At 36.1% G+C, this 12,765-nt stretch overlaps 1 protein-coding gene and 1 long non-coding RNA gene across 4 annotated transcripts in view; one reads left to right on the top strand and one right to left on the bottom strand.

Annotated features, from left to right (window-relative positions):
* SLC41A2 (solute carrier family 41 member 2) overlaps positions 1-12,765 on the top strand; it is a 163,558-nt gene that overhangs the window by 70,825 nt on the left and 79,968 nt on the right. For all 3 annotated transcript variants that reach the window (XM_035257448.2, XM_009004522.4, XM_009004521.4), the window contains exon 6: positions 1,464-1,610. In XM_035257448.2, coding sequence (XP_035113339.1) covers positions 1,464-1,610 — 147 coding nt within the window. The remainder of the gene's footprint in view (positions 1-1,463; positions 1,611-12,765) is intronic.
* The window catches only part of LOC118144328 (uncharacterized), an 86,575-nt gene continuing 83,908 nt past the window's right edge, over positions 10,099-12,765 (bottom strand). The window contains exon 3 of the long non-coding RNA XR_004729047.3: positions 10,099-12,233. This is a non-coding gene — a long non-coding RNA (uncharacterized LOC118144328). The remainder of the gene's footprint in view (positions 12,234-12,765) is intronic.

The raw sequence follows: 12,765 nt of genomic DNA, 5'->3' as shown, positions 1-12,765 counted from the left end.
TTGTTTGAATATTACATAATGTATTTTTAAGTTTTCTGCTGTTGCTTTTTTCTTTTTCAGTGATATTATGGGAAAGGTAAGTCTAGTAATTTTAAAAGCTTCCAGAATATTAAAATGTAAGGCGTTGTTTGATGAGACAAAATTTCTGCTTATTAAAATTTTGGCTTTAATAGGTAGAGTAAAAAGCACTGGGCTAGAGTCACAAGCTGTGTGACTTACGTAAGAATTTAAGCCCTACTCTATAAGACCTCAGTTTTATTATCTATAAAGTGAGTATGCTGGAACAAAAACATTTAGAGTCATTTTAACTCTAAAAATGCAGTGAAATTCCGTACTTTTTTTTCCCCATAGCCATATTTAGGTTTTCATATTGATTTGTGGTTAACACATTTAAAGTTTTCTCTGTACTACATCCTCTTAATGAATATCTTGGTGTGAGAAAATATACAATTTAATGTGGATATAAATGCTAACAGTTTTATCTCATTCGTATGATTTAAGAAAATTAGGATGTAAAAGCACAAGTACACAGTTAAATTTTCATCTTCTGTTCTTTTGTAGGTTTATAGACAGAAACTTCAGGTTTAAAGAATATCTTTTACAAAGATTGTTTCTTGTGTTGTGGCCTTCAGTGTTTTAAAATTTAATTATGTCCTGTTGCTTAATACTTCAATGCCTTTAAATAATAAAATGAGGCCAGGCGCAGTGTTTCACACCTGTAATCCCAGCACTTTGGGAGGCTGAGGTGGGCGGATCACGAGGTCAAGAGATAGAGACTGTCCTGGCCAACATGGTGAAACCCCATCTCTACTAAAAACACAAAAATTAGCTGGGTGTAGTGGTGCGTGCCTGTAGTCCCAGCTATTTGGGAGGCTGAGGCAGGGAAGCCGCTTGAACCTGGGAGGCAGAGGTTGCAATGAGCTGAGATCGGGCTACTGCACTCCAGCCTGGCAACAGTGTGACGCCATCTCAAAAATAGTAATAATTATAATTATAATAAAACGAAACAAGCGTTTCTAGCTACCATATGTGAACAAATCTGGTTTTGTTGGTCTTCTTTGCAGTTGTTGTACATATAAATATGACTCACCTTTTATTTTATGCTTTCATACTTTATTTGAGGGTTAAAATTTAAATCTTTGGATTCAATACACACAAATAGATTACAACTAAGATAAACATGTCACTAAATTTGAAATTTTAGCTTTAACATAATTTTAGTAGCTTTCAGACCTCTAAATGCAACACTGAACTTCTTAAATTTTCTATGATCCCCCCTTGGAGTTTGTTGAAAGGCATTTTGCCAAAGCATTAGAGTGAATGTTTTGTTTGCTTTAGTCAGCTTATCTAAGCAGTCTAACTGGAACTGTTATGCTGTTTGTCTGTCCTACACATTTTGGTATTTGGGGGACTGATTTTCTTTAAATCATTGCCTAAAATGTAATGAACATTCTTTCTTCTAGGAATAATAATGGTTGGGGTTATCGTTGGTTCAAAGAAGACTGGTATAAATCCTGATAATGTTGCTACACCCATTGCTGCTAGTTTTGGTGACCTTATAACTCTTGCCATATTGGCTTGGATAAGTCAGGGTTTATACTCCTGTCTTGGTAAGTTGATTTAAAACTAAATACTATGTGCTGTCTCAAGTCTCTTTAAATAAATACTGTTGCACTAATGCCATGAATCCCGTGGTAAACTTCATTTGCATTAGAACTGTTGTTGAGACTGATTAGGATAACGATCATTTGATTTATACCTACTATGTGTTATGGTTCTCACTTTTTTTTTCTTGTTGAGTTTAAAATTCTATAAAATAAGGATTATCATCTCTAATTTTAGAGGGAAAAAAACAAGGATCACAGAAGATATGTATATTATCCAAGTTTATGCAACTACTAGTAAAAAAGTTGAACACAGGCTTATCATACTTTGTGATTTCTGTCCTTTCCTCTAAATGTACAGCAGCTAGGAGTCAACCGGCAGTGTTCTCTGCATAGAGCCATCTCAGAATATAAGCTTATAAGTGGTACTAAAAATTTGCCAATGGAATGTTTTTTTCCCCATCATAAACCCACACCAATAAGTAGCTTCATGGCAGTTAACAAAAAGAAAAAAAATCACCATGAAAATTAGCCTGAATGCTGTGTAAAGTTGGAGTCATGTATGCAATTCTTGATGAATAGGGATAGAGTATTTACGGAATCTAATGAATTGCTTTAATGCAAATTTATGTTCTGGGTAAATGGCAAATGGTAAATGGTAAATAAATATGATTTGTGAGCCTTGATTAAATGCTAAAAGTTCATTTTGGTTTTTATTATTTTTAGATGCCAAATTGAAACAGAAACTAACAGTAATACAAGAAAAAAAATGAGTATATAAGCCAAGCAAACATTTGTTCATATACCCTCACATATGTTCATACATTCTATACAGATTTATGGTATACTTTAAAATAAATCTAAAGCACATTTTGTTTGAAGAAGAAGGGTCTCAGATATATGTTCTCGAAATAAAGAAAGGGCTTTAACCAATGGCAGTAGTTTTCTGTGACTTTTTTTAGATATCAAGGAAGCTTCATTTATTATATAAGATTGCCTTACGTTATTTAGTGAGTGGCATAAAATCAATATTAAATAAGACTTGGTGTATATGTTTAAGAAACATTTCTCTCATTTAGAAGATAAAGTCCAATCCACTTTAAGTGAGGTACAATAAATGATCAATGGCCTAAATATAAGCTCTTGTTCCCAAAGGTCTTGGGTTTTTGATGTTGTTGGGCAATTTGCAAAGAATGATAAATGTTCAAGTTTTTTTTTTTTTTTTTGAGACGGAGTTTCGCTCTTGTTACCCAGACTGGAGTGCAATGGCACGATCTTGGCTCACCGCAACCTCCGCCTTCTGGGTTCCAGCAATTCTCCTGCCTCAGCCTCCTGAGTAGCTGGGACTACAGGCGCACACCACCATGCCCAGCTAATTTTTGTATTTTTAGTAGAGACGGGGTTTCGCCTTGTTGACCAGGATGGTCTCGATCTCTTGACCTCGTGATCCCCCCGCATCGGCCTCCCAAAGTGCTGGGATTACAGGCATGAGCCACCGTGCCCGGCCCATGTTCAAGTATTTTAAGGACAACATTTAATTCCCTTCTCTCCCACTCAAAGCACAGAAAATAAGTTACGTTATTAAAGGGATAATCTTAAATCTGCTCTAATGTACATTGTTTGGATGATAAATTGATAAGACTTTTTCCTTCTCTAAATTATTATACAATTTAGAAATAGATGCTGAAGTCAGGGATTGAAATATTAGCTTATGGCTAGTATTAGAAAATGTGACTTGATATTCTTCTTCTGCTCTATTAAACTCACCCACACAGTCTCAGGCAGACAGCTGGACACTTTTAGTCCTCACCCCATAGAACAAGCTGTTAACTGTATTGGGGAATAGAGACTGTCACTAATAGGCTGTATCTCAAAAGAGAAAACCAGTAATATCTTGAGTTAGGCATGAGTTAGTGCCCCTTTCCCTAGTATTACTAATTAGATAAGTCTCTCCCAATTTGAGGAGTAGGAAAGAGAGAGGAAAAGAGAAGTAGAAGAGAGGATAAAGGATTATGGCTAAATTTAATTAAAAGGACAAATTCTGTGGGTTTGCCCAGGAACATAGAGGGTGGGGTAGGGATGGAGGGCTGGTAGTGGTTCTGGGATGGGTTCCCCTATATACATAACAAATACAGGTATATTATTTGCAGCTTTGTGTATTTAAATTACTACTAAGTCATTTATAGCACATTTTTATTTATAACACATTATTTATAAGCAGCTGCTTGTAAATACCAGATATCTCCTCAGTTAAAGACAGTGGTAAGAAAGTAAGACAGAGAATGCCATTAAAGAATGTTATCATGGTAAACATGACAATTGTTATAATGTTACGGACGTAAGCACTGTGAGATTTCAGAAGATAAACAACTATTGAGGGAAATAATGCACACTGACCTTTACAAGTTAATTACATTTAATTAATTAATTAATTAATTTTTTGAGACATAGTCTCCCTCTATTGCCCAGGCTGGGGTGCAGTGGCACGATTTAGGCTCACTGTAACCTCTGCCTCCTAGGTTCAAGCAATTCTCCTGCCTCAGCCTTCCAAGTAGTAAGGCAACCTCCACCTCCAGGGTTCAAGTGATTATTGTGCCTCAGTCTCCTGAGAAGGTGGGACTACAGGTGTACACCACCATGCCCGACTAATTTTTTGTATTTTTAGTAGAGACGGGGTTTTGCCATGTTGCCCAAATTGGTCTCAAACTCCTGAGCTTGGGCAATCTGCCTGCCCTGTCCTACCAAGTGCTAGGATTAAATGTGTGAGCCACTGCGCCCTGCCTAAAATTGTATATTTTAAAATTATACAAGGGATAAACTCTCCTTATAAAAGATGTGATCATAATGTGTTACTATCTAAAGCTTTGAATATTTTGAATGTTATACAGTGATGCATTAATAATTTAACTGGATCAAGAAATAAAGTAAAAAGGAATGTTACTATCACAGATCATGATTTTGAAAAATAATATTATTAAATATTGCTTAAGATTTTCTAATGCTTGTCTTCTGAATGTTGGCTCAAAGAATTCACGATGAATGAACTAAAATGGTCTTTTCCATTTTTTCTGCATCGACTCCCCTAAAGAGATATTTCTTACTGTGCTACAGATCAATTCCATAGTTCATTTAAGAGTTAAAGATATTTCTAAAGTGTCTATGTTCAGATTGCAAAAGTGTCTGCTCTGAGCACTAGGGGGCCTCATAAGATCAGCAGTTGGATGCCTTCTTTTTTTATTCTGAATACAAACTTAGGAACAGGCACATTTACATTCGAAGACCCCATTCATCCTGCTGAAAAGCTTCGCTCTTGGAAACCAAATTTATTTTCTGAACTATATTGAAAATACTTAGCAGTCTTTAGAGATAAAAAGAGGATTTTATGATAGCAGTAGGCTTTATAGAGGCCATGTATTGTATAGTGCGCAAAGAATTGGACATTAAGAAAAGTCTTATGGGCTCAATTCATCAAGAAGATGTAACAATTATGAATATATATGCACATAACATCAGAGCGCCTAAATACATATATGATCAATTGTTAACATATATGAAGGGGAAAATAGTAAGACAGTAGTAGCAGGGGACTTCAGTACCCCACTTTCAACGCTGGAGAGATCATCTAGACAGAAAATCAGTTAGGAAACATTGGACTTGAACTACACTTTAGGCCAAATGGACTTAGCAGATATACACAAAACATTCCATCCAACAGCAGCAGAATACACGTTCTTTCCAAGTGCACATTGAACATTATCCAGGATAGATCATATGTTAGGCCACAAAACAAGTCTCAACAAAGAAGACTTTAAGAAGACTGAAACCATATCAAGTATCTTTTATGACCACAGTGGTATGAAACTAGGAATCAACAATAAGAAAAAAATCTGAAAATTCAAAAAGGTGAAAATCAAACATCATGCTCCTGAACAAGAGGTCAAAGAAGAAATCCAAAGGGAAATTGAAAAAATACGTTGAGACAAATGAAGATGGAAACACAACACACCAAAACCTAAGGGAGACAGCAAAAGCAGCTCTAGGAGGGAAGTTAATAGTGATAGACACCTGCATTTGGAAAGAAGATCTCAAACAACCAAATGTTACACTTCAAGGGACTAGAAAAAGAAGAATAAAGTAAACTAAAGTTAGCAGAAGGAAGGAGATAATAAAGACAAGAGCAGAAATAAATAGAGAATAACTAAAGAATACATTAGAAAATGATGTATAAATATATATGTGTATGTATGGTTATGTATAAATTAGGGATCAGTGCAGAAATAAATAAAAACGAAAGAATACATTAACAAAATTTAGTTGGCTCTCCTAACAAATAAAAGTGACAAAGACTTAGCTAGACTAAGAAAAAAAAAGAGAAGACTGAAATAAATAAAATCAGAAATAAAAGTGGAGACATGACAGTGGATACCTCAGAAATAAAAAAGATCCCTAGAGATGATCATGAACAATTTGAAGCCAACAAATTAAATAACCTAGAGGAAACGGATAAATTCTTAGAAACATATACCTGCTAAAACTGAATGAGAAAGAAATTAAGCCTGAACAAACATAACAAATAGAGTGATTAAAGTAGTAATTAAAAGCCTCCCTGGCCAGGTGCTGTGGCTCACGCCTATAATCCCAGCACGTTGGGAGGCTGAGGCGGGTGCATCATGAGGTCAAGAGATCAAGACCATTCTGGTCAACAAGGTGAAACCCTGTCTCTACTAAAAATACAAAATGTAGCTGGGCGTGGTGGTGCATGCCTGTAGTCCCAGCTACTCGGGAGGCTGAGGCAGGAGAATTGCTGGAACCCAGGAGGCGGAGGTTGCGGTGAGCCGAGATCGTGCCATTGCACTCCAGTCTGGGTAACAACAGCGAAACTCCGCCTCAAATTAAAAAAAGGCTCCCAACAAAGAAAAGCCCAGGACCAGATGGCTTCATGACTGAATTCTACCAAACATTCAAATAATTAGTACCAATCCTTATCTTCCAAAAACTTAGAACTAGAGGGAATACTTCAAACTCATTACCTTTATTTTTATTTTTCAGAGATGGGGGTCTTGTTCTGTCACCCAGCCTGGAGTTCAGTGGCATGATTACAGCTCATTGCATCCCTGAACTCCTGGGCTCAAGCAGTCCTTCCATCTCAGCCTCTTAAGTATCAGGAACTACAAGTACATACAACCATGACTGGCTAATTAAAAACTTTTTTTTTTAGAGACAGGGTCTCACTATATTGTCTAGGCTGGTCTCAAACTTGTGGCCTAAAACAATCCTTCTGCCTCAGCCTCCTGAGTTGCTGAAATTACAGGTGTGAGCCACTGCACCCCACTCATTTTATAAGGTCAGTATCACCTGATAACAATTTTCCAAAGATAACACAAGAAAACAAAACTAGTTAGGTGTGGTGCCCCATACCAGTAGTTCTAGTTACTCTGGAGGCTGAGGTGGGAGGATCACTTGAGCCTGGGAGTTGGAGTCCTGCCTGGGCAATATAGTGAGACTCCCATCTCTAAAACAAAAGCAAAAACAACATAAAAAACAATGACAGAAATGGAAACTATAGGCCAATATCTCTGATGAACACAGCTGCAAAAATCTTCAATAACATACTAGCAAACTTAATTTAACAATTCATAAAGAATATTATACATCATGACCAAGTGGGATTCATCCCTGGGATGCAAGTATGGTTTAACATATACAGATCAATCAGTGTGATACAGCACAGTGTGTTAATTAAAGTACCTAGAAATAAATTTAACCAAGGATGTGAAATATCTCTACAATAAAAACTATTAAACATTAATGAAATAAATTGAGGAAGACACAAATAAATGGAAAGTTATTCCATGTTTATGGATTGGAAGAATTAGTTTCATCTATACTATCCAAAGCAGTATACAGGTTCAATGCATTTCCCAACAAAATTTCAATGGCATTCTTCACAGAAATAGAAAAAAGAATTATAAAAATCATATGGAACCACAAAAGACCCTGAATAGACAAAGCAATCTTAGGAAAAACAAAGTTGGAGACATCACACTTCCTGATTTCAAATTATGTCACATAGCTATAGTAATCAAAGAAGTTATAGTACTGGCATGAGAACAGACAATGGAATATGATAGACAGCCCAGAAGCAAACCCAAACATAAACATTTTTAACAACTAATTTTTAACAAGGGCACCAAGAAGACACAATTGGGAAAGAATAGTATCTTCAATAAATGGTGTTGAGAAAACTGGATATCCGTATGCAAAAGAATGAAGCTGGACTTTTATCTTACACATACATAAAAAAATAAAATAGATTAAAAACCTAAATGTAAGACCTGAAGCCATGTAACTCCTAGTAGAAAACATAGGAGAGGCCGGGCGCGGTGGCTGAAGCCTGTAATCCCAGCACTTTGGGAGGCTGAGGCGGGTGGATCACGAGGTCAAGAGATCGAGACCATCCTGGTCAACATGGTGAAACTCCGTCTCTACTAAAAATACAAAAAATTAGCTGGGCACGGTGGTGCGTGCCTGTAATCCCAGCTACTCAGGAGGCTGAGGCAGGAGAATTGCCTGAACCCAGGAGGCGGAGGTTGCGGTGAGCCGAGATCGCGCCATTGCACTCCAGCCTGGGTAACAAGCGTGAAACTCCGTCTCAAAAAAAAAAAGAAAACATAGGAGAAAAGCTCCTTGATGTTGGCTTTGGCAATGATTTTTTGGATATCACATCAAAAACTCAGGCAATAAAAGCAAAAATAAGTGAGACTACACCGAAATTAAAAAATTTCTGCACAGCAAAATAATCCACAAAATGAAAAGGAAATGGCATCTTGTGGATTGGGAGATGATATTTGTGAACCATATATTTGATAAGGAGTTAATATCCAAAATATATAAGGAGCCCACACAGCTCAATATTAAAAAAAAACAAACATAATCCAGTTAAAAACTGTTCAAAGGACCTGAGTAGACATTTCCCCCAACAGCACATAAAAATGACGAACAAGTGTATGAAAATGGACTCAATGTCACTAATCAAAGAAAAGCAAACCAAAACTGCAGTGAGATATCACCTCACGCCTGTTAGAATAGCTATGATTAATAAGAAAGGTAATGAGTGTTGGCAAGGAGGTGGAGAAAAGGAAAGGAACCCTTGTACACTGTTGGTAGAAATGTAGATTGGTGCAATTTTAATGGAAAACTGTGTGGGAGTTCCTAAAAAAAATAAAAATAGAACTACTACATGACTCAGCAATCTCCCTTTTGGGTATATATCCAAAGGGAATGAAATCACCCTCTCACAGAGATATTTGCACTCTCATGTTCATTGCAGCATTATTCACAATAGCCAACATATGGAAACAGCCTAAATGTTCCTGATGGATGAGTAAATAACAAAATTATAGTGTATATACAATGCAATATTATTCAGTCTTAAAAAAGGAGAATCTGCTATTTGCAACAACGTGAATGAACCTGGAAGACATTATGTCAAGTGAAATAAGCCAGACACAGAAGTAAAAATACTGCATAATCTCATTTATATAGAGAATCTTTAAAAAGATGTCAGATACATAGAAACAAAGAGTAGAATGGTAGTTACGGGGGATGAGGGTTAGGGGTGGAGGGTAGGCAGGAAATGGGGAGATGTAGATCAAAGGGTACAAAGTTGTAGTTATGTAGGATGAATAAATCCAGAGATTCAATGACTACAGCATGAGGACTATAGTAATATTGTGTTATAACTAGAATTTTGCCAAGGCAGACTTTAGATGCAATTACCACAAAAAAGTGGAAAGGGGATAAATATCTGAGACAATAGATGTTAAATCACTTGACTGTAGTAACCATTTAACTATATCACTAACCATATAACTATATATATATATATGTCTATCAAATCATCAAGTTGTACACCCTAAGTATGTATCAAAAAAAAAAGGTCTTATTCAACTACTCAGAATTCTGGGTATTCTGACATGACTGAATAGCTTATCGTGTCCAGTTAGTTTTCATACATGTACTAAGGTTCTCTGTTTCCATTTGATGTGTGCTAACTTTTCTTTTCGTTTCTTTTTTTTTTTTTTTGGAGACGGAGTCTCGCTGTGTCGCCCAGGCTGGAGTGCAGTGGCACAGTCTTGGCTCACTGTAATCTCTGCCTCCCAGGCTCAAGCAGTTCTCCTGCCTCAGCATCTTGAGTAACTAGGATTACAGGCACCCACCAACATGCCCGGCTAATTTTTGTATTTTAGCAGAGACGAGGTTTCGCCATGTTGGCCAGGCTGGTCTCGAACTCCTGACCTCAGGTGATCCATACATCTCGGCCTCCCAAAGTGCTGGGATTACAGCTTTGAGCCACCAGGCCCAGCCAATGTGTGCTACCTTTCTTTAGCTCCTGCAAAAATTTGCTGATTTCTGATATCTGAAGTAAATAAGGAATTCTCCCCCTTTTCCCCTCTATTCTTCCAAAAAAGAACAAAGCAAACAAGCCCAAAACTTTATTTATTCCAATTGACTTTATTTTTTGTAGTCATCCTGTGTAACTCTTTATTGCTTGATAAATAAAGTTAAAGTTTTTAGCCTGGTATTTAGGCCTTTTGGAGTCAGTTGGAAACATAACTTCTCAAGCTTCTGGCTGCTTCTCCCATTCTGTACCTTTTCCTCCAGCCAAACTCAGCTGTTTACTGATCTCATATACTATCTATTTTTTTACTTAGTCTCCTCCCTCAATTCATTCCTCATTCCTCTCCCCCAGTTCATTCTCTTCTCCCCATCAAGGCCAGTCCAAATCCTTCTCATTTTTAAGGGTTATATTTATGGATTTTCCTAATCTTAGGTGATCTTTTTTCTCCTCTGAATTCCTATAGCACATAATTGACACTTCTTTATGACATGTTTAATGTTTAGCTGGTCATTATTGCTTTTTCTGTAAATGTGGTACCTTCTCTTATGAGGAGATAAGCTTCTTGAGGACAAAACTGTGTTTTTCATTTCTTTCTAGCACTCTATAGTGCCATATACAAAATAGATGCTTAATAAACAGTACTTCACCAAATGCTTTGTTCCTTTTGAAAGCACTCTAATTAATATGATTAGAAGTTATTCAGAATGATTTTGGCACAGTAACTGTCCAATAAAATAATGGATTGTAACAAAATCGTTTTGATGAGGACATAGTATTGGGGAAACATTGGAAGGATATCTTGCCTTAGCAGGAAGTATCTAGAAATTAGTACAACTATTGAAAAATAAAAATGGCAACACATGGCTAGAAAAGATCTATTTCAAATGGAAATAGAAAAGTTCAGAGAGTAATCTAAGCTCTGGGTTCTGATATACTTTTGTATGGTTTGCAGGGACAATATAAAGGCATTTATGCATTCATATAGTAATCTTTAAACATATAATGATCTTTAAAAGCTATTAACAGGATTCAATATTGGGCCAGTAACTGGAATATATGTTCCAGTTGCTCATGATTGTTGCTCTTTCTGTTTACATACATTTCAAGAAGATTTTAAAATTACTTTTAACATATTTATAACTGCATGGTTATATAATTCCTATGTGAACATATTTATTGATTTGAAAAAATTATTAGATTTTTTATGTTTACACGAGATCTGAGAAGCAAAATGTTAATTGATTTTTCATTTTTCAAGATTAACTTAAAAAGATGGCTTAGCTGAAGCTGTTAGCCTCAGGGTATTGCATTCCTATGGAGAATCCTTGTTAGGATGCCACCTGGTTATTTACAGACCATTCTAGAATATCATTGCCTTAATGAAGTGGTGTGAATAGAATCTAAATTTATCTTGAATGTCTCCATGCTTGAGGCATTTTTAGCACCATACCATCTTAGGCTAGAGTGATTTCTAGAATATCAGTTCCCTGAGAAAATGTAGATTGATTCTTAAGGGGCATTTAAGAAAAAATCGCAACTGGCAGTGCCCATTTGCTTTGTTGTTACATAGAAACAGCTAATATATAAAAATTGTCAATCATTTCAGCTACATATTTCAGAAGAATTTGGGGTGAGAATGATGAACACTATTAATGAAATGATATAATAGCAGTTGGGAAATGCCGTCAACAATATAAAAGGTGAACACTGAATCACAAAAGATGCTAGTTATGTTTGCCAGTTAGGTGGCATCAGAACAATTTGAACCACTTTTGCTGTGTTAATCTTTACTTTTCTATAGTTTGCCTATATTACAGAATCAGTATTAATGTACACGGACATTTATTAGGCTTTAAATTCCAAAAAGTTTCAAATATGCATGTATTATCTATTGCTGTTGTAACAAATTACCACAAACCCTGTGGCTTAAAACAATAGAAATGTTTTTTGGGTTTGTTTGTTTGTTTGTTTTGTTTTTACAGTTCTGGAAGCTAGAACAATTACAATTAAGTATAAATTCAAAATGAGTTATACAGGACTAACATCAAAGTGTCATCAGGGTTGGATCCTTCGGGAGGTTTCAGGGAAGAATCTGTCCCTTGCCTCTTCCATCTTCTGGTGGCTGTCTGCTGGTGGTCTTGGCAGGTACCCACGATGACTGCAGTCTCCGCTTCTGTGGTCACATTGCCTTTTCCTCTTCTGCAGCCAAATCTGCTCCTGCCTCCCTCCTATAAGGATATCTGTGATTATATTTAGGGCTCACACAAATAATCCAGAATAATATTCCCATGTCAAAATTCTTGACTTAATCATATCTACAAAGCCCCCTTTGCCATATAAGGTGGCATTAACAGATTCTGTGTATTATTATAGATTTTATTCAGCCTACCCTATACCCATTATGATATACCCAGATTTTAATATAAAATATTATTTTAACTGGGATCTTTTAAATGTATTTCATTTAGAAGAAAGATGATTTTACATTTTAATGTGAATGCAGAAGTTCATAGTTGGCTTTTAATTGACTATTTCTTCTTGTTGCTTGTGTCACTGATGGTTTTCTAAAAGTAATTCTTTAATTTTACGACAGCTGTAAAACACCAGTATATCCAAAAAAGAGGAAAGTTTGTAGCATCTTTTTTATACATTTGTAATTTTCCCTGCCTACCAAAATTAGATCAGAAGTTAGCCAGGAATAAATTAGGAGGGTCCTATAGAATTGTCCATATGGTTTAATTTGGTGGGAATGGGCATGTT

Source organism: Callithrix jacchus, chromosome 9 (assembly GCF_049354715.1).
Source record: "Callithrix jacchus isolate 240 chromosome 9, calJac240_pri, whole genome shotgun sequence".
NCBI classification, from domain to species: domain Eukaryota; kingdom Metazoa; phylum Chordata; class Mammalia; order Primates; family Cebidae; genus Callithrix; species Callithrix jacchus.
This window is presented reverse-complemented; position numbering and strand designations above follow the sequence as displayed.